This window comes from Larus michahellis, chromosome 3 (genome assembly GCF_964199755.1).
Source record: "Larus michahellis chromosome 3, bLarMic1.1, whole genome shotgun sequence".
In the NCBI taxonomy this organism is placed as follows: domain Eukaryota; kingdom Metazoa; phylum Chordata; class Aves; order Charadriiformes; family Laridae; genus Larus; species Larus michahellis.
The window spans coordinates 85,931,532-85,953,923 of NC_133898.1; the positions used below are offsets into that span (position 1 = coordinate 85,931,532).

The 22,392-nt window shown below is 50.2% G+C and overlaps 1 protein-coding gene across 1 annotated transcript in view; it reads left to right on the forward strand.

The window, feature by feature from the left end:
* Window positions 1-11,000: 11,000 nt before the first annotated feature.
* The window catches only part of SIM1 (SIM bHLH transcription factor 1), a 49,259-nt gene continuing 37,867 nt past the window's right edge, over window positions 11,001-22,392 (forward strand). Inside the window, exon 1 of the mRNA XM_074578336.1 lies at window positions 11,001-12,589. Within this exon, the coding sequence (XP_074434437.1) occupies window positions 12,415-12,589 (175 nt within the window). The 5' untranslated portion in view covers window positions 11,001-12,414. The remainder of the gene's footprint in view (window positions 12,590-22,392) is intronic.

Here is a 22,392-nt window from a genome sequence, read left to right on the forward strand (position 1 = left end):
ATGCGTAACTGGAGAAGACAATCTCCTTCTAAAACTATCTTCCGCTACTCCATTTCTTTACTTATACTCCTTTAATTTCCTGCAATTAAAAAAAGGGGGGAACATGACCACTTTGTTTACAGTCATTATTTCATTCTTTTATCTGCCATTTATCTTTCCATGTAAGAATCCCTGTCCAGCTCAGATCACCAATGCAACACTGTTCTGCCATCTCTCCTCCAAACCACAAAACTTCATGCTCTGAGAAAGAGCAATCTAATAAGACAGAGGAATAAGGATAAATCAAGTAATTCACCGTTTGAAATTTATATTTTTCCTAATTCTTCCTTTCCCATTATTATGGTCACTCTTCCATTTCAGCCCTTACTTCATCCCCATTTCAATTTCCCAACCTGTCTAGCATTGCTTCTCTTTTCCCTGGTGTACCTTCGTTTCTCTTGTAGATAAAAATTAATACATACATCTAAACAAGTTCAAAAATTATTTTCTTACTGCTACCCAGAGCATTCTTCTCTGGGCTTTCTGTATTTTCCAGTGCCTTTTCCATTTCTATGCTTTTATCTTCAACTTGTGTTCCAAAGTCTGATTGTGGCCTTGCCTTTCTTTTTCCATCACCTTTATTACATGATCTGTTATAATACTTTAGTTATAGTAGTTTGGTTTTGATCCCAAGCGCTGATCACAAATATCTTTGTGGCAGATCAAGCTCTCCCCTGAAGGAACTCCATGCCAGCATCTAATTGTGAGCTACAGTAAAGATAAGCTACACCAAGCCTCATTTTCACATTTTCTACCCATCCATTTGGTGTATTTGCTCACAATTACTCCATGTTTTGAGCAATACGTAAAATAAACAACGCTTATTTTGTCTGAACGCCTATTTTGTCTATACGCCTTTCTTGACAGAAAAAGGAAAAAAGCACTCCTTCTCTTGGGAAAAAAGTTAAATGGTGTTAGGCATCTTCAGGAGGTATCAATATGTATTTTGCTGTCAGTAACAATCAGTAACACCTAGCAATAAGATTAGACTACCCTAGAGTTTTCTGTCTTTCTCATTTTGGCCACCCTTCACCTGCACCTTAGAACACTGTCTGCGATTGCACTTTTCCCCAGCCAAACAATCACAAAACCAGGAGTTTTCCACAGCTATGCTTTCTTCATTCTTTCACTCATACTGAAAAGGAATGAGCAACACAAACATAAATCAGCTTTCATTTGACCACAGGAGATACAGGTTGTTTTTTTCCCAAGCCTAGACTATGCTCTTCTACCATCTGAGGCCCTCGAGCAACCAGTTAAGTAACAGCTGACTGAGAAACCAGCCAGGCCACAAAGCGTCCACAGAAAATTTCATCTCCAGGGTTAATTTCAGCTAATGCTCTCTTGGTCATGCAGTACTACTGAAACTGTCATAGGCAAAGGCTGCTTACCACATGACTGTTTAAGAACAGATTCCTTTCAATTTATGTATAAAATAGCAAGTTCAAATACTCCACCACTCAAACAGCATCAGTTGTCAGGCCCCACACGTGCACTAGATTGGATCATGGCACAGAAGGATATAAATCCACATTCTTCAGATCATAAATCAGTCAAACTGGCTGACTGACTGCAGACAGGATGCCTGTAGCACTGGGTTATTCTCCAACTGCCCATTACAAGATTCCCCTGGTGCATTCAGCACTGTGAGAACCAAGATACTGGTTGGATTTTCTTGTGTTATGTTTCAAATTGTTGAATATGGATATCTCATGACGTTAAAAAATTCGCAGTTCCAATGTTCTGATACTATACAACACTTCCCCTCACAGAACAATACATTTCTCAGCAAGTATTTCATTTCTAAAATAATTTTTAAAAAAATATTAATTCAATTCATTCCAAAATAGCTTGCCTAAGCACACATTTAAGACAAACTCATTCCACTTCATGCTAATTCTTGAATCTATGTTAAAAACAGAACACCTCATGGGTTGTTTTTTTTGCTTTAAAGTGAGGGGAAAACCCTATAAGAAGACCAGATCTGGGGTACAAGATAACACAGACAATTTCCAACATAAATGCTAGTTATTAGGTGTCATGTAGAGTCAGGAGTTGCCATGGAATCCATTTGCTTCTAAACCAGCTCCTCCTGCTGGAATACTTTCTCATTATTATTTCTTTCAAGTAGCACAAAAGGAGCCGGCTATAGAAGAAATGTTATTTTAGGGTAAAGTTTCGACTATGTCTGCAATCAGACATGAAATTAAAATCTAAATTTAAAGCTATATTTCTGTTCAAATGTAAAGCTACATTACTGTGGTCAGAAGAATGAAATCGTTGTAGACTTTTTATAGATTCAGCAAAGCAGAGAAAATAAATTATAGCTAAAGTCCTCCTTTCAGCTGTCTTCCCATGAGTGAAAATAAATGTCATATCTGATGTCTACTGTTTACGTTTTTGCTACATTATTCTCCCATTATGTTTAACTTTTAACATTTTCATACTAGTTATTCCATGCAACAGCAGCCTCATTACCAGCCTAATTACTAATGTCCTGGTATACAGAACAGTGTGAGCATGCTGGACACTGGATTTATTAGGCCAATGAACTCACTTGTTATGATGTCAGTTTCAATAGACAGATTTTTGAAGAAAAAATGCGATCATGCCTTCAAACTCTTGACACGCCAATTATTGGGTTCCAATTCTTTTGTATACAATGTACTGCAGTAAGACTGGAGGACAATACTGGAAAGTAACCAGCAATATTAGAAAACTATGTCAGTGATTTGCAGCTTGGCATGTTAATACTTATTTATTAATATTATTGTTCATTATAGACATTGACTAGCTTTGCATCTGGAAGCCCTAAACAGAAATAGGATCCTATTGTGATCAACACTGTATGGAGATAAACACAGCCATTGCCTCCAAGAGCTTGTATTGTATGGTCCCAGCCTTGTAAACTGATCTGGGTAGATAGATTCTTGTGCCCCCACCGAGTCCCCCAGCCCTCCAAGGCGGTCAGAGCTTCCTGCCCAACCCTCCTACGTGGAGAAATGGCAGGCAAGCTTTGGGTGCAGGGAGCCTGAGCCACTCTAATCCATTCCTCTCCCACCCTTTAGCAACTGAACTACAACTCGGCTTAGGCAAGTCCACCATCTTACCAAACTTCTGACCCTTATTTACAACTCTCAAACTCAAAAGTTTTACTCCTGACAAGAAATCAGAGGAAGCTCTGTGCCATGCAACACCCTTCCCTCTCCAGACCTGTGTTTTCTAAGGTTCCATAACTGCAGGTAAACTGCCACCCGTGGAGAGGTCTGTTGTACTTCTCAGGAAGCAACAGAGTACAACAGCTTCTGGGACAGGCACTACCCTTGGAAAAGCAAAAGAGCACAGATAAGCACGCTAGGGACAGAGAATCCTTTGCCCTGGAGGGAAACCAGAAGGGGCACCGGAGCCCTACAACGAACAGAAGCAGCCCAGCATCAGTAAACAGCAAGGGCTGGGCTGGAGGGGACAGGACAAGGAGCTAGAAGCCAAGCATAACAAGCAGGCCAGCAGGGCAGGGACCTCACCAGCCAGGGCCCACCTTGCACTACCTGAGCGAGGAGAGCAGGGCTGGTGCAGAGATGGCAGGCAGGCTCAGGCAAGAGCCCAGATTATTAGGCAAGTCCATAACAGCAAGGCAGGTCCAAAGTCAAGCCAGGAAGTCAGTCTGTGGGTCTGGGTCCAGAACAACAGGGTCCCTGGCCAGGTACAGGCATAGCTGCTGGAGCCAGGAACCCCTGCAGCCTGGCTCAGGTAAGCACTGAGGGCAGAGGGTGTGGGTGGAGCTGCCAGGTGAGGCTGCTCAGGGCAATTAGGGCTTATTAGTACACTCAGGGACCTGCCATTCACAGTTGTCTCCTCTCTCACTAGTATGGCTGCTCTGACAAGTGGCTGGGTTAAGTGGCGCACCGGGAGTGTTTTGTGCTGAAGCCAAAATTAAAACTGTGCTCCAGTAGGTTTTGGCACATTTCAAAAACGTGGCATTAACACCACCAAGCTATTGCCAGGCCAAAGAAATGACAATTCCTTTTTCATCTACCAGCTACATCTGAGAGGAATTACACAGGGCGAGCAAGCCCTGGAGCTTCCTCCCTCCAGCTGCAAGTAGTGGACGCTCTTCAGGAGAGGCACTGCAGGGAAACTGTCCTTGTCATAGGCTCTAGCTTCAGCTGGTTACACCCAGCCGTCGCATTATGTAAACAGAGTCCCACCATCAGTGAATAATAGTCAGAATTCAGGGTTTAGACAAAACATTTCAACAGTGAGGCAAAACCTAAAGAAAAAAAATATTAATCACAGGCATATGCCAAGCCTTGGGAAACACCCCCACCCCTCGGCAACAGATTTAGCAAAAAAAATAGGTTAAAACTGAATTCAGGCTTAGGAGTCTGGTGCTGTTTCCCTGTGCCCCCTTCCAATGTAAGCAATTGATCCCACAGTGTCTTCCTTGGAGACACCATCTCCACATCACTTCTGAAGAAAATGGTTACAAACTCAGTTCATACCGCAGTTGGAATAAGGCATCTATTTACCACGTGGGGAATGCAGAGGAGAGTAGCAAAAGGCTTGCAAAGCACCCAAATAATTCAGAAATTCCTAAGTGACAGAGGGTTGCTCCCAGCTTAGTGTGCAATGCTCATAAACGTAATTAGACTCATAACCACAAACAGGTACGAAACTAAAACAAGTAAAGCTCCACTTAAAATCCACACAGAGAATGCCTCCCACCTCGCCTTACAACAAAACTACAAGCACTACAAGCATCCTGATGGTTATGATGCACACCAAGTGCAAGGGGCACCAGCTTTGGAGCTGTCAGGCAGTCTCACACCCTGCATCCCTCCTTTTTGGTCTGATCAAGCCTATTCTCCAAGGTGATGGGAGGCCAAAAGCAGAGTTTCATTGCAGCAGGGAGGGGTGGTTCTTCTTGCTATTGATTTCATCTGAAAAAGCACATGCTATTTCGAAGCAAAGTGCATCCTCGAGATGGGTTAAGCTGCTTTCCTTCACTGAAACAAACCAGTGGTACAAGTCTATTTGTGACCTCTTAATTATCAGGTTGATAGTAAGAACAGGCTGTGCAACGGATCCCACTATTTTAAGCATTATTCTTTGGGGTGCTGAAATTTAAACAGGCTTCTGCTGACAGATTTCCCCCCGACTAATGAAATAACTTCTTTGCTAATGAAAGCCAGGCCTTGGGAAAGGAGATTTCAGTGATAGCGAGGGGCTGGAGGAAGCCTGACACAGCTCCAGCTCTGCTGGCATACGTAAGCGCGTGCCGATCTCACGCTGTACCTGAGGCCTGGAGCAGACCAACCTCCCAAGTAGGCTGGTCTTCACCACCACCATCAGGCCTGGCTTCCGCGCAGACGGCCCGCTCTGGGGCAAAGCCTCTACGAGGACGCTCCTGCTTTGGGACATGGGAGAGCAAAATCCAACCTAGCAGGCAGAAGTAAATAAAATAACGAAAAGGGGATGCTTCCCCCCGGCCACAAAGCTCAGACCCCCCCTCTCCGTTGAGGGGCGCGGAGCGCAGGGCCCACCCCGGGCAGAGCAATGGCGGGGGGGAGTGCGGAGCACTCCCAGGCCGCCTCACGCGGACCCCTCTCGCCGCCTCCTCACCTTCTCCCCGGGGCCGCGCCGCAGGTGAGGGGACGCTGACTGGGACAGCGGGACGGCGTTGGGCCAACACATCCCGGCGTGTGTCTGTCCCGTCCCTCCGTCTGTGGGTCCGGGGAGAGGGCGGCGGCGCTGTGGGGAGGCGGGGGGGGGGGGAGGGGGCGGGACGCGCTATGAGGCGCCCTTTCCCGCGCACAGGCGCGCTCGTGCCAGGGTCCGGCGCGGCGCGTGGGGCGCTGCGCGTCTCGCGGCCGTTGGCATCGGGCGGCCGTTGGCGTCCGGTGCGGGGGAGGGCGGCTACCGAGTCACCAGAGAGCCCGCCGGAAACGCGGCAGCCGAACAAAGCCCTCGGCCGCTGAGGGCACGCTCCCCCGGAACGCTCTAGGGGCAGCCCGGCTCTGCCCTCCCGCGAAGGAGAGGCGGCAGAGCCCGGCGGCGCCCGGCTGCCTGCATCCCCCGGGGCGGGGGGGCTGCCGCCGCCATCGGCGCTAAGGACCCACCCCTCCTGCCTCCGTCAGGAAATAGCGTGGAGGCGACCTGGAGGGGAGAGGGGTCCACTCGCGAGCCGAGGAGAGCGTGTCTTGCGTGGGGAGGGTGCGGAGGCCCCGCGGGAGGCAGCGAGGCCGCGGGTGTGGGTCTGGGAGCCGCCTCCCCGCCGCCGGGCAGGCCCTGTGTGGCCGGGGGAGCCCGGTGCAGGTGAGGTGAGGGGGGAACTGGGATCGCAGCACCGGCACGGCCCGGTCCGACAGTACCGTCCGGGGCAGGAGGGGAAAAAATAAACAATCGTGCAGGAGGAAGGAATCTAAGAGCTAAGGGATGTGTCTGTGAGAACATAGGGAGGGCAAGAGACGCCCTTTAAAGTTTATAATTTCTTCAAAGTTCATTTCCAGTCCCGTATCCGTGCCCAAACCTCTCAGCCCTTACGAGGGAGTTTCATCTCTGTTCGGACGTTCAGTATACCAGGCTCCTTTTGAAATGCAGAAGGCAAGAAAAAAGTGCCTGGGGGTAATTTTTACTGACCTTAAAGTAGGCATTTTCCCCTTGTTTCTTTTTATTTAGTTTATGTTTTCGTTTGCTGCTCCACGTAACAGTAAGATAGCTTGACTTGCCGTCATTAGCAAGAGTGTATTCAATAAGATAAGGGCTAAAAGGTACTGACCTTTGACTCCACTGGAAAAATGAATATAAATCATCTCGTTACATGTATGCCAAAAACAATAAAATTGAAAGGAGTGCGTGGTCAAGAGAAGTGCTCCCCCACAAGCATCGCTTAAAAAATCCACGGATGCATCGTCAAAAATTGTTTAAAAGAGTTAAGGAAAACAACTAACAATCACGCTGGTGGTCGATTGCTCTAATTTTGCAGTGTTTCTGTAATTATTTTTAAGAGATGCATTCGGAACCGCTTATATCCGAGAGCTGGTAGCCAAAGGTCTGTTAACTATTTCCTGTGTTTTGTTAGAGTTGTTCGTCTTTCTCCTTGTCCTACTCCCCTGAACATCCTAATAACATTAGCAAAAGAGCAGGAATAAAGTACTTAGAGCACGGCTTGAATCTCGGAGGTTAAGATCTAGATCAGTTAAAAGATATTAATTGCTTCTGAATGGTCTCAAAGAGCATTTGCCGTGTGTATTTATGTCAATAACGCCTTGATTAGGGCACGTATGGAAATTGACATCACACTCCAATTCACCGGGGTACGCAAGCGTGTGTGTCTGAAGTTACCGGTCTCTTAAAGACAGTCTGGGTCTGCAGCCCCCACCCCCCTGGGGCGAAGGGAAGGCGTCGCCAGAGGCGTCTCGTTTTCCAAGGCGTTTAAAAGGCGGTGTGGGGGGGGTTGTGAGCTCTCCTCAGCCCCCTGGGTCCGTGCGAGGCCGAGTCCTGCCTTCTCCCCCCACCCCGTCCCGGTGCAAAGCGGGGGGAGTTTTGTCGCGTCAGAAGAATCTGCCCCCGTTACCAACACCAGGCCGATGGAGTGTTTTTAGGCAACCGCGAGAGTGACCCGCATGGTTAATTCGCTAATACTTACCTTTTTTAAAAGGCTATCAGGAAAGCAGTGTGTAAGCGATGCCTCATGCTTGAAAAGATTTTTTTTCTCTCTGCATAAGAAACGGCCACCTTATTCTTTACGGGGGGAGGGTAGTAAACGCATCCAAATTCATAAACTTTATTAATACTGTGATACAGTACGCCAAAATGCGCTGGAGAAGAAACTGGATCAGACGTGTCCTATAGGGAAGTGACCCAGTGGGGTTTTTCTTTTTTTTTTTTCCCTCCCCGCTTTGATTTGTACACTTCTTTCTCCCCCCGCCTCCCCCCCACACACACACTTCGCCGCACGCACACACACAGTTGTGCCTGGCTACACAAGTTTTCTCCTACACGTAGTTGGAAACCTGTCTGTGAAACGCTTTGTTTTCACCCCCAGCCTTTCTTCGGATGTCCCATTTTATTACGCGTCTTTTGAAATCAAATTGCGCTGTAGTACCTGCTTATTCAATTTGCCAATATTATCTGTTTTCCGGAGTATTCTCACCCGAGAATAAACGCGGCGGAACCCAGCACAGCTACCCTACACGCGTCAGGCAGCCGGCGGGTCTCTCTTGGCCCCCTCCCTCGGTGCCCCGACCCGCCGTGCCAGCGGCAGAACGCCGCCGCCGAGCTGCTCCGCTCCCCACTTCAGGCGCCGCGGAGAGCGGGCGAACCGGGATCGCGGTGTGTCCCCCACCCCGGGGGGCTCAGCCCCTCCGCTCGCAGGTGTCCCCTCCGCTCCGACGGCTGGTACGCCGCGGAGTAACGGCGGGACGGTCATCCCGTCGCGGTGCATCCACTTTATCGATTAAACAACACCGTGGACTCCCCGCCGGGACCGACGGGCTTCCCCGGGGAGCGGCGGCAGCCTCGCTGAGCCCACCGCCGGTGACAGCGGGCGCCGGGCTGCTACGAAGACCACGAATTTAGCTACCGTGGGCTGCCTTTCTCTGTATACCTGGAACAAGGCAGTGCTAGCGCTGATCTCCGCCGTCAGAAGTCGCGTATTTTGACGAATAGACAAGGCTAATGTCTGTGAAACGGCCAAATTCTCCCATCACTCGGGAGCTGCCTCTTGGGATCTGCTGGGAAATGTCCCTGCCGTAACTGACCCCGCGCTTGGAATTCTGTAAAGATTTGTCCATGCTTAGAATAACTTGGAAAGCTGAGTAAATTCCCTTTCGTACGCTCGTTCTTTCCCATCTTGTACTTTATCTACGGTAACATTTATAAGTTAAAAAATCTACAGTGGCGCTCGTCGGGTCCGAGCCCTCGGGCTCCGGCCACGGGGGGAACCGGGGCGGCCGCTGCCACCCGCCCGGGCGGCCGCTGTTGGGGAGGGACCGGGTCCCGGTACACAGGAGAAGCGGATCCTCGGTGAGCTGCTGTCCTCGCTGGGACTGCGTGGGGTTGGAGAGGTGGATGCTCATGTTCCCTGGTATGAATTAGCAGAAGTGTATCCTACTGATTTATTTATTTTTCCCAAACCAAGGGTGTTGTAAAAGACATTCTCTGCGGCTCATGTTGACAAATAACTCGTGAGCTACCTGACAGTGTTAGTCCAGTTGTTGCCCATATGTCTAAATACCCTCCAAGAGACGTCAGTGCCGTTTAGCAAGAGAATTACCTCAAATGAAAACCAGAAGGAAGATGTCGTTGTTTTTTCTTCTCCCCCAAACCCTCTTTACACCTGATGGCAGTAACAAACAGGGAAGATTTTTGAAAATTCAGTGTCACCTTCCCCCATGGCAGCGATCACTTTACAACATGATGGGAGGCGGGGAGGGGTCCTTTTTTCCCCCCCCCCCTTTTTTTTTTTTTTTTAAATCCATACCTTCACTAAATGACTTGCGTTCGTGTTTGTTTAACAATGGGGCGCTTCGGTAAACAAGACAATCAAAAGAACATTTAAGACTACGTGGATACATTTCTCTGCTGCTTGTAGACGCCTGGACACCCAGAGGAGTTGTTGAACGCCTCTCCTCCCATCCTTCCTTTATTTACCCAAATGAACACAGGGAAAGCTTTTAACCGAAGGGAGATTTAAGGTGATAAGCAGCGAACAGGCGGTCGACACCGGGAAGCCTGGGCTTCAAGCTGCAGCCCTCAGTGGGGCGAAGGGGATGGGGTGCTTCAAAGGCTAATTTTTTTTGTTGTTGTTGTTGTTGTTGACATTTTTCTTCTTTCAAAAACCGAAGCCGTTTCTTCTTCTTCGAAATATCCCGACGGTCGCCTTGCCAGTGCGATTTCATTTTAAAGAACTATTCAGCCGAACTCTCGCACCGACTGGTTTGGCAATTCATTCAGGCTTTTTGAGTGTCTCTTTTGGTTTTAGGGAAGACTCCACAACCCTTCTCTCCCACCACCCACCAGGCGCTCTCTTTCTGCTCTATCTACTCTTTTTTTGGGGGGGGGGGAGCCGCGTCTGTTTTTTTTCAGGGGACCGCCGAGATTAGGAATAGTCCCGCTCCCCGGAAAAGAAAGAAACCCCCTCTCTCCTCATCCACTTTGCGTCCAGTTCTAAAGTGCCTCTGTCTCCTGGTGTAAGAGGACCGGGTTGGGTCTTTTTTGCCTCTTCTTTTGGGTGGTTTTGTTTTTATTTTTTCGAATCACCAAGATTTGTTCAAATCTTTTTCCATCCTTCTCCCTCCCCCGCCGCTCGGTTCCCACTGTCCCAACAGCTCGTCAGCCCGGAGCGCGTCGCCTGGATCGCGATGACCAAAAAAAAAAAAACACACCCACTTAACACCCCCCAAATTAATAAAAATAAACCCCAAGAGAGTGGGCAGGTACTTGGGAGGAGGGGGGTAGGGGGGCGTCGCGCGGGGACGCGCGCGAGGAAGGTGTCCCCCCCCCCGACGCGCGCCTCCGCGAGACGCTCCCCTTACCCCCCCCACTCCCCGCGCGTCACCGCCAGGTCAGAGGGGTGACGCCCGAGGCGCGGTGACGTCACCGTCTCCTCCACCAGTGGGAGGCCGGGCGCGGGGCGGCGGCGGCCAATGGGAAGCGAGGTGGGTCCGTGAGTGGCATTGGCGGAGGGGGGGGGGAGAAGCGTGGGGGGGGAGGGAAACCGGGGAGAGAAATGAAGTTGTGCTAAAAGGCTTTTAGCCATCAAGAAGTTATTAGGCATTTCTCAGCCGCAAATTAGAGATTCTTCATTAATACCAACCTCGCCCCCCCACCCCACCCTACCCCACCCTAAACCACCCCCCACCCCCCGTTATGTGAAAGGGAGAAGCCTGAGAGCCGATAAAGGGGATGGGGAGGCGGCAATGTCTGTCTGCCCGTCGGTGTGAGGAGCGGTGACAGGCGCAAACTTTTTCCTTTCCCCCCCCCCCCACTCCCCCCCCAACCCGCCCCGTGCCATTAATGAACCAATTAAAGAGTTGGGCTCCTCACCCCGGGAGAGCTCTCCTGCAGGCTGCCGGGCTCAGGGACACAAGGTAGGTAAAAAAAAAAAAAAAAAAAAAAAAAAAAGATGCAAAGCCCCCCCCCCCCCAACAGGCTGCCAGCCTCAGGAAGGAGCCGCAGTGATGTGTGGGGCTGGGCTGTGGGTCGCTTCCCTCCGGTGGAAAAAGAGGAAAAAAAATTAATATTAATTTGGTTAGAAAAAACGTGATGTTTGGGGGTAATTCCGGCCCGGGGCAAGGCCGGGCAGAGCGTGGCCCCCTTGGCTGGGGTAGACACCCCCCCCCGCGCCTTTCGATCCCAGCAGGGGAATGAGGGGAGCACCCGAGACGAGGGGAAAATTAGAAAAAAAAAAAAAAGGCAGAAATACTCCGGGATTGGAACCGCGGAACCGCTTGGCCCACTGCTGGGCACGGTGCGCGGGGAGGTCCGGCCGCCGCCGGGGCTCGGCGGGACGGTGCCCGGCACCGGCCGGTAACACTGATCCCGCCTTTGCCGGGAGCCGGTTTCTGCCTTGTTTTCGTTCCGGCCATGCCGTGCGCACCTGGGCCGGGGGGTGCGAGGGCTGTGGGAGGAGAGTGCGGGGCAGGCTCCGCTACGGGCGCGCTAGATGGGGAAAATATACTTTTTTTTTTTTTCCTCTCTTTCTTTCTTTCTTTCTTTCTTTCTTTCTATCCCCTCTGGTGGGAGAAAACACTACACCCGCCGCAGGCTGTTTGTTGATTATTATTTCTCGCGGCTCCGCTGCGGCGTTGCGTGGCGGCTCTCTCACCCCAGGACTGCTGTTGTCTTCACAGAGGCTCCCCGGGAAGTCACAGAGCGCCCTGGGAGGCAGCCCGCGGCCGGGCGCTTCGGGCCTCGGATTGACAGCGGATCACGGGAAGAAACGGGATTATTATGATCCTCTTCCGAGGAGCTATGCTGCCCGCCATGAGTAGGAAAAAAAGCCAGAAATACCTCGTTTGGTTGCTGTGTGGTGCCGCGAGCTTCTAGCTTTATGTATATATATATATTATTATTATTTCATTTTTCCTGCAGTTGCTTGGAGTCTCTGAGCTGCATTGGATAAATGCCTTTCCCATCCGATTGACTCTGCTTTTCAGAGAATTTTTTTTTTTTTTTTTTTTTAAGAACACCTCTCTGGTCTTCGATGCTTGTTTGCATTTTACGCAACTAAACGGTTTCTCAGAGTAATGGCCGCGCTCAGAATCACTGCCTGATGCTCTGGAGAGATGAATCGCGGCTGAAAGTTTCCCCTCCACCTTTGGATGAATCTCTGGAGTTTAAATTGTAGGAAGGAAGGGGGAAAAAAACACGATGAAAGAGAAGTCCAAAAATGCTGCCCGGACTAGACGGGAGAAAGAAAACAGTGAATTTTATGAACTGGCGAAATTACTACCCCTGCCCTCCGCTATCACCTCTCAGCTGGACAAAGCATCCATAATCAGACTCACCACCAGCTATTTAAAAATGAGGGTGGTTTTTCCAGAAGGTAGGTGGGAATGCCTATTCGCCTCTATTTCCGTTACGATCCAGGTGTCGGTTGTCGCTTTTACTTAGAAAAAGTAAATCGCGTGGGGTGGGGTGCGCTCGGATGCAGGCTGTGCTCCGCTGTCACTTTTCTCTGTCGTAAATACTTTCCCTTCAGTTCCTATGACAGGTTGGGTTGGGGACTTACGGTGCTTTTGTCAACACTTGAAGGCACTGAACTCTGCTGCGTGTTTTGCTAAAGCAAACACGGGTTTTCTCCCCCCCCCCCCCCCCCCCCGCCCCAGTCTCCCAGTTAAAGATGTGCATCCCCCGCCAAGCACGTGCGTGGCGAAAGAGGGGACGATTCACCCCTATTTATAGCCGTACTATGGGGGGGAGTTAATATATGGGTAAATATTTACATAAGTCTATGCAAAGTCCTAAAGCCTTAGTTCAAGTATGGAGCAAAGGTGCGGTTACAGGTACAGCACACGCGTACAGGCGTGCTCACACACACGCAACCTAAATAAATAAGCCAAGCACACCGAATCGCATGGTGACTGTGATGTGTCTCGATCTGAGGATCGTTAGGGCAGTTCGAGGGCATTAATCGACCTCGGAAGTTTTTAACAGAAGTTTTATACTCGGGACATATTCAGTTCCCCTTCCCACCACGCGTCCGAGGCTGGGCCTGATTCTCCTCCACGGTCAGGCGACAGTCAACTTGGCGTTGACTTCTCACGGCAGCAGCGACTGTCCCGCCTGTCTGGCAAAAGCAGACTTTAAGCGTCCAAAAGTATGCCTTGCTTTCGAGCAGAATTAGGATTTAAAGTGACCGTCTTGGGGCTTCTAGATCGGCTGCCAAGAAAAACAAACAGCACAGAAAGTTAAGAGGGTCGGAATAAAGTTCTCCTGTGTTCTCGCTCTATTGCTTTTATAAGAAGTAGGAAACAAAACCAAAAAATACTTCAGTAATCTTTCACTTAGATCGGTCAAGTGAGATATTGTCTGCATGAAAGGAAAAGTATTAAGAGGTTTTTTCTGACCCAATAACAAAGTTCGCTACATCTTTCGTTGAAAAGAGTGTGTACATAAGAAATAGCATAACAGAGGCATGTCCCTCTGTTTTCTGTAGCTGTACCTCGGGTCGGTCGATCGGTCTGGCCGACTATTATGTTTTAGAACTCAGGAGTGGGTATACGGCCTGTTTTGTTGGTTTGTTTGTTTTGTTTTGTTTTTAAACTTGATTAAGTCTGTCAACTATTGGTCCCAAGTCTATTTTTTAAAAGTAAACATGCATTCGGGTAGTAATTTGGACTGGAGGGGATACCCCCGCCCCGGTTACGTATGAACGCTTATACCTAGAGTTCACAGCAGTAATTTCCAATCCAGTGCATCTTGCAACAGTTCCTTTAAACAACCTCCCATGTCTCCGAGTCACTTAGGACAAAAGAAGGGGATAAACGAAACCTTTAAAAAATAGTATTAATTAAAGCCTTCCTCAGGCCACTTTCCTCCTCTGTGTGATCTGCCACCTTGAAGATCATTATGCGGGACAACCCTCTGTTTCAAAGGAGTCCGAGTTGTCCTTTATACTGTCAGCGCATACTTTATAAAAATAAAGCTATTGCAAACTCTGATGCCCGTGATGTTCCTAAAAGGATTATTAGCAATGATTTGTCAACTCCTGCCGTCTCAGTAGGCTACCTTTCTGCGTGATTTCGAGCAGGTCTCGTCAATTACTGGTGCCTATGTAGCGGGTTGTTTGATCAGAAGAAGCATATGGTGTTGCTTGTAGGCTGTGAGTAATGATGGGAAAAGAAGAATAGCTGATCCCCGTCCCTCGGTGGCAGCGCAGGATGTTTGAATGCCCTGGGGAACCGTGTGGCGAAGTGCGCCGGGGCCGGGGCCGCTGCCGGCCGCAGCAGATGCTAATTTGGGCGCGGAGACAGAGGGGGCGGCTTAAACGGGGCTTCGGAGGCGGCAGAGCCTTCGCAGCCTAATTAAAGGCAAACTACAAATTAAAAAGAAAGGCAGCGAGCAGGCACGGAAGGGCTCGTCCCTCTGAGGCCGCGCTGCCGCGGGAGGCCCGGCGCCGAGCGGGCGGCAGATCCACGCGGGACCGCGGCTCCGCGCACCCCCCGCGCAGGGCCGCGGAGGGAGGGGGGAGGCACTGCGGGCTGGGCACAAAGGCCCGAGAGCGGAGGCGGGGGTGCGCCTCGTGTCGTTTCTCCGCGACCCCACGCGGGTTTTCCTCTCCTTCCCACGCATTTGCGAGGAGGCGGGTGAGCGGGGAGCGCGCCCCGGCCTGGGGAGGCGAGGAACAGGGCGGCGATCCTGGTCTCCCGGTGCCCCCAGCCAGAAAAAGAAGTCATTGCTTCGCTGGCAAGGGAGGACAGGTAGCGGCAGCCACGGAAATTACGCACGAAAAGCAAAAACCTTTCTGAAAGAAGGACGCCGGGTAGGAACGTTGGATGGATGGAATGGAGGGGGGGGTCCGTTTGCTTGTTTTTTCCTTGGGGAGGAAAGCGATACAAGCACCGGGACAGACCCGGGGAGTTGGCCAAAGGGCTGGAGACGGGTGTCAGAAGGCTCGGGAGCGCGGCGAAGTGTCATGTCATACATTTAAAGTGATCTTGGAGGATTCAGAATAGAGAACCGTTGTCTCACCCGCTTCCAGTGTAACTCACACCCCCTTTCCCCGGTACAAGAATGAATTTCCATCTGCCCGGAGAGTGCTTGCATACGGGCTGGTTGTAAATAATCACTTACAGAAAGATATACGCTCCCCATCGCCCCGCACACGCGGGGCTGGGGACAGGCAGAAAGAATCGGTGTGCATTTGTCTGCATATTTTTACGTCTGAAAGGTTCCTAGAGAGAGAGAGAAGGTGGGTAGATTTCGGGTTCATTTTGGAAACAGGAGAGTTTTCTGGGAGTAAAATGCTAGGAGAGTCACGCACAGAACTATCACGGTACCGTTTCCGTCTCACCCCCAGAAATGTAAACACAAATCGATGGCACCCAAAAAACTTGATAAACCGAGCAGAGATTTTCCGGCGGGCTCCCTCTCGTAATGGCTGTATAATTCTCACAAGCTATTAAAACGCCTGGGTTGTTCTCTCTACCCCCGATTTCACTTTACTAGGTCTCCAGCAGATAAAAACTGTCAAAGGCGAAAAGCGTTCAGCTGCTTAGGTAGCATAATTTCAGTGCTAAAACTCTTCCGTCTCAGGAGGAGAAAGCATGTAAAACATATAGTAGTTTTCGGTGATCAGACAGCTTTTAGAAAGGCTGAAGATCTGCTAAATCGCTGAGGACAGTAAGGAAGTTGTTGGGGATTTGGTTTTTTCTTTTTTTTTATCTTTTTTTTTTTTTTTTTAAGCAGAACTTCCTAATAAATTCACCGGTGAGTTAACGTTCATTAAAAAAAAAAATCCTAAAATTTCAATTTTATATTAAACAGTTAATGGCAAGTAACGTGGTCTCAAAAATTTCTGGAAAAATCTCCGGGATGTCGAAGAATTTTTCTTCAAAAAAGATCCGGTCGCTATAACTAGCGGGGTAAATCTTCGCTGACCCTCGCCAGTATCCAAAAGTGAAGGGAGAGGGGAGGAAAAAACAAAAAAAAAAGAAAAAAACTAACACACCCTCCCCCCCCCAAAAAAAAACCCCACAAACAAGTGGCGCGATACATTGTTTGTTTGTTGTTTTTCTTTTTTAGTTGGGAATATTTTGAGGGTCTTACTCTCCTTACGCGAACAGAGAGGGAAAAGGAGGGTTTGCAGTCTCTGTCCTACGCGGCACGGATCGTTTCGGCGCGGAGAGGCGTTTGATTTTCGAGACAAAAGCACAGGCTCCGTTTACATAAACTTTAGCCGAATCAGGATGGTTAACATTTCAATATTGAAACCCTTAATCTTGTTTTATTTTAAAGGGGGAAGAGATCAGCAGAAAAAAAAAATCCGTTTCCCACGTGGATAGGTGATTTAATGCTGTTTTTCTTACTGCTAAGGGAAATGATTGAGCATTAGGTTTCAGTGTTTATTTTCTTACAGAAGTTTTTCTCATTTAAGCTGCAGTTTACTCTCCACGCTGCCTCTCTCTTTAAGTCCAGTTTTGATGTGAACTTAAGATGTGAAGTGCAGAACTAAACTACCAGCATGATCGTTGAAAAAGCAGATTTATGTGTTAGAAAGAATACTAAGTAAGATGAGTGGACAAAACCATATTTTATTTAGAAATATCCTCTCTCTTCTTTGCAACGTATGCACCTTTTAATGTTGGAGAATATTTTCCCACTTGCATATAAATAGCGTGTGTTCTCAAGTGCATTGATGCAAACCGTTCCCTCCCCAATTTCTTCGGAATAAGGGCTATTTGAATTTGCATCTTCTGTTTGCGCTCGAAAATTTGCCGGATTTTTTTTTTCCCTCTCTCCAATTTGGACACGATTCCGTTTGTTTGCATTTCAGAGCGCAATTCCGTTACCCTGTGTGTGCCAAAATGCTGGTATTTCTTTCTAGACCGAATCGGTCTCGGCATTATTTCCACTACCGTTTTCTTAATAGGGCTGTTTGTTTAGTCAACGGGACTTTTCCTCCCTCTTATTATTATTTTTATAAAGAAAGCGGGATGCTAACTTATCTCTGCTTCAAATGAACACATGTGATTTACCGAGATAATAAATCTTTACAAAACCTTGCTAATGGCATCCGCAGGCAGTTGGAAATGGGCAGCATTTTTTTTTTTTTTAAACATAGCTTATTCCATTTCATCTGAACCCTCCGACGGCCACCCACTCCTTCACAGAAACCTCATTTGGCCGAGATTTTGAGTTATCATTAACCACTGCCTGTTAAATTAACTGAGAAATCAGCCCTGTCGGGCGCTAGGCGACGGCAAAACGGAGCGCTGGCGGTAGGCTATTTAATTAAATGGTTAATCGAATCAAGCTAATTCCTCGATAGAACATCCAGTTGCCTTTTCGCTTGCCAGTGGCTAGGATGTACAGCTTCTGTCCCTGCGGCTCCCGCTGCTGTTATTTATCATTTTCCCTCGGCAGCGAGGGAAAACGACCGCCTTGAAGATGGGGACAGAAGTGTCCTGCCTCCCTGTCCCCAAAAACCATCCGTGCCCCGCTTCTCCCCAGAGCAGCTGCAGGGAGGGATATAAGGCAGGGGCGATGGGGAGGTAGGAGAGGTGCTGCGTTACGAGCAGCACACGGAGGTGAAATACCCTCCGTAAAGCTTTACGAGCGGCTCCGCCGAGCAGGTTGCACGAAGCCGGCGTGCGGGGACGGCAGGGAAGGGGAAACCTCCGGGGCGGGGGTGGCCGGGGGTGCCGCATCCCTCTCCCTCGGCGGGGTCAGCATCCCCAGCGTTGCGGCCGGCGGGCGAGCTGCCTCTCCTCCATCTTTAACGGGCAGAGAGCGGCTGTTCAAAGGGCAAAAGCGAACCCACTCAAACAAAAGCCAACGGAGACGTCCCCGGGCCGCGGCCCCCGGGAGGCGGCGGACAGAGCCCGGGAGCGGAGCGGCGGTGGCCGCTGCCCGGAGAGGGAGTCTTAAGAAGCGCCTGGGAGTGAAACGCGCGGTGGAGCTCCTGGGACCCCCTTCAGGCCGGAGTTCTCCGCCGCTGCCCCGGCGGGACGGCGCCCAGCGCGGCCCCGCAGCGGAGGGCTGCCTCCGGGGGAGCCCCCCGCGCCTCTTTCCATCCTCAGCAACAGGAGAAAGCGCTGCCTACGGGCCCCCCCTCCAAGCCCCGGCGTGCAGGGCTGCCGTGGGCCTTGCACCCCTACCCGCGCCCGCGGGCCTCGCCGCGCCGTGCGGTCGGCTAGGGCTCAGGCGCAAGTCGCCGGGGAGGGATGTCCCCAGGGGTGTCGTTCCCCATCCCCCGGAGGTAGCTGCCTCTGAAAGCCTGCCTCCCCCCAAAGGAGCGGGTCTGGAGCTCAGGCTGGGCTCTCCACTATGTGATTTTTTTAAACTGGGACGTCAAATCGCCCGCTCTGCCGTTGTTGTCGCTACCGTGAATCCGGATTGCGCCGAGATTTCATGACGGATAGTCCGTTGGGGAAATCGTAGTAACCGCTTTTAATAGCCAGCAAATCAACATAAAGGAGATAAGGGCTTGTATCTTCTGGCCACCCCACCCCCGCCGTCCACCCCCGCCCCTCTTTGCCAGACAAAGAAGGGTCTCGAGGTGGGTTCTGCGCTGCAGATGCTCACAGAGGGACAAGTAACCCGGAGATCAACCAGGGCCAAGGAGCTGCCCGGGCCTCCTGGAGTCTCATTTCCCTGCGCCTGCCTTCCCCCGCCTTTGCCTAGATCAAATTAGAAATGATTGAGGATTCTCTTCCCCCTTCCGTGGGACAGAGGAGCTCCTTGCGACAATATCGCCACTGGGTAGGGACAATATCCACCCAACCCTTCCATTGGCTGCCGGCATCAAGGCTCACATCAATCAAATGATGATGGGAAGGACAGGGCCAAGGCAGCCGAGCCCTGTGGCGTGGGCCGTGAGCCCGGCTTTGGGGGGTCAGGCTGTCGGTGGGGACCGGCTGGCCAGGTGCCGGGGGTGGGCACGGCTGGGGAGAGGGCATTTGACATGGACTCTCCGGTGTAGCTGTCCCATGGAACGGGCGGAGGTGCTTGTCGGTGTGAAAAGCACAGTGGTTTTCCATTGGGAAGCGTCGAGGGAAATGCTGAGTCAGCACGCTGGCTTCCAGCAGGGTCGGCGCAGTCTCGGCGCAATCTCGGCGCAGTCCCGGCGCAGGCTGTTAGGTAATGAGACTGTTGTTAGCAAACCAAGCAAGAGCCTGGCTAAAATGCCCTTTTTTTTTTTTTTTTTTTTACCCCTTCCTCCTGATGGTGGACACTTTCTTGCGGCCCAAATTGTTTATCTTCTTAGGGAGAAAAAAAAAAAAATCCTCAAGTGGAGTAGATTGTTAGGTAGGAGCCTATAATCTATATTTTGTCAAGAGTATCAAATTCATTCTGAAAGAAAAGCTCGATCCATTTATTTTTGCTGCTTGAATATCACAGCTGGATGATGCCTTGAGCTTACGCTAGATGGTTGCTCATCATTCATTTGCCAAGAACTGGCCTAAATGGTGCCTGTGGGATTAGGTCAATTTTAGTGGATCTACTTCGCCTCATTTGGTTACTAATTGGTTTCTTGTTTTATAAATCGAAATCTCATTTTCAGGAAATTACAAAACCCATGCAACCAGTCCATTGAGGTAATCCGTGGGTCGGGGGTATTTAAATGGAAATGGTTCTACAATGCATCAAGTATTAAGCAACAATAAAACTTCGCCTCTATTTCCAAATGAAATGTGAGCTCACAAGCCCCTTAGATCCATAATAGATACATCCCTTCTAAGGCTACTTATGTAAATATGATAAACCAGACTGTGGGGAGGGGGGACGCAGGGAAGAAAGCAAATTTTATCTGCGAAGGTTAATGTGGCATATCTTGGAAATCTTCCAAAATAGATTATGTTTTGCTTTGTCTTCGGCCACTTTAGCTGGGAAAATCCTTTGCCTAAAAACGATTTAGTTATCCTTCCCCTCACAAAGCTGCTTGTTTCTATTCCAAACCTATTATGCTGTTGGCTCTCCAAATTACAAGAGAATCTTTAGATCTTGTTTCCAAGCGTAATCCTGAAGCAAAAAGGGAGAGCTGATTTCCTTGTTTTGTTTTAAATAGACAATCAAAGGATTTGCAGAATTTTCTGCGGTAGGTCAAGTGCAAGAAATCACAGTTTGCCCCCTCGATAAAAGGAAATTGGATGTTAAAGGGAATAGACATGAAAAAAATATAAAAGGGAATATTAATGGAGAGGTTTTCTCGTATAATCTTTAAAAACAGTATTTAAGGGGCATCAGGGGACCCGGTCGATTTTGGAGAGGCTGGGCTTGGCAATGAATAGAGACAGTCTCCGACCTGAAAGTGCTGAAACATCTGAGAAGTACAAAAAAAAGATATCGTCTCGTGTGATAGGATTTCAAAAAGCCGGCTCAGGTAGACAAGTGAAAACGTTTGATTATAAATCATTAATAGACACAGCCCAGCAGCGCGGGGTTTCCACCTGAAGCCCAGCGAGGAGTTCAGCGCCCCGTGAAGAACCGCCTTCCCGCGGGGAGGTCAACCTGTGATGCCCACGGGCTGTTCATTAACCCGCCGGGACCGGGTTATTTTCCCTTTCAGAAGAAGAATAATTAGAGCCGTAAACGCCGATTAATAAACAACTTAAATCATAGGCGGGGAGCGCAGATTTAGTCCTGGATACAGAAACCTGTCATTTAGATGTCCCTCCAGGTCGGGGGACGTCGCAAAGAGCTGCCTTGGCCGCCTCTGCTCTAACGGGCCGTCCTGGCTCCCCAGCAGAGAAACCTCTGATGAGCTCGGGAAAAACAAATACACAGCGAGTTTTTCTGCCTTTCTCTGGAAGCTGTGCAAGATTTGCCAGCTCCTGGCTGATTTCGGCTGTCTCCCCGGGGATAGGGGAGCGATGCCTCCGGTGCCCCCCGTGCATCCCCTGGCGGCTTCACCCGCTCCAGAGTGCGCAGGGAAGAGTGAAGCCCAGGAAGTCAGGAAAAAGTCACCGGGTCCCCGTCAATTGGCGTGGAGGAATTAATGGAAAGGAGCCTGTTTCTGGCTGGCACCTTTGTATAACGCTGGGGCTTGCAGGATGGGGGCCAGACCAGAGAGACGCCCTTTGTAGGGCTGTGAAGTTAAGGAGGAAGGAGAGAAGTGTAGGAGCGGTGAAGAGACAAGTTGGCGTGAAGAGGTGGACGGGGAAGGGGGGAGAAGAGAGGGAAAGGCGGGGAGGAGAGGGGTGCATCCCTGTGCCGCTCCGGCGGCTGGGAGGGCGGGCGAGGGCCGCCGTGGGATGCCCCGTTCAAACGGCGCGGAGGAAATCGTTAGGTTTGTTTAGACCGGCAAACACCTAGGTAAAGCTGGTCAATAGCGAGGGATGGCCGCTGCTGCCTGCTGTCGCCACCTCGCCTGTTTGCCTCGAAATCGCCGGAAAACGGGGTCTTGCCTTCCCCCAGCCCGCCCTGCGGGAGGGAGACCTCGCCGGCTCGGCTCTCACCTCCCCTGGGCGATCCGCACCCCAGCCATCAATCAGGATTTGTATTTTTTTCCTCCCTTTTACTTTGTCTTAGTGTCTGTGCCTGTCAGGCTGAGCCTTGTTTCATGCCATGAGCGTAAAGTGTTTTAACTGCCCCGTTTAAATTATTTCAGCAACAACACTGTGAAAAGACATCACCCATAAATAGTTTTACTCAGGTGGAGTAATTTCCATCTGGCTTTTATTCCTCCTCACTTTGCATAGGAGAAAACAAGCGGCATTTGAAATATTAGACAGGTCCGGAGGGATTAATTTCTGGAATGGGGGGCTGTTTGGAGAGAGATCATACCTTCTGTAGAGAGACCCATCGCGCCTGCCAGAGCAGCGGGGAGGAGGGAGGTGAATCCCGGAGACAGGGCAGGAGGTGAACCGCTTCCTGGGGCAGGAGGGAGGACGGTCCGTGCCGTCGGACAGTGACTTGCCCGGGCCGCCCCAGAAGCGCCTTACCGCAGCCATGTCGGCTTAGCGACAGGTAGTTTGCTTTTCGTGGGCTTGAGTGGGGACCACTAAAGGGAAAAGCGTTTTAACACGGGGCTCCGGAAGGGCTGGAGCAGTCGCATTTGCTCGCTCCTCTCTTCCTCCCCAAACAGGTAACTACAAACCTTCCAGGTGAGAGGACGGTGGCCCCGAAGAGAGAAAGAGGCAGGAGGTCACAGAGCAAACTGGAGAGTGATCTCTGCAGAGTAGG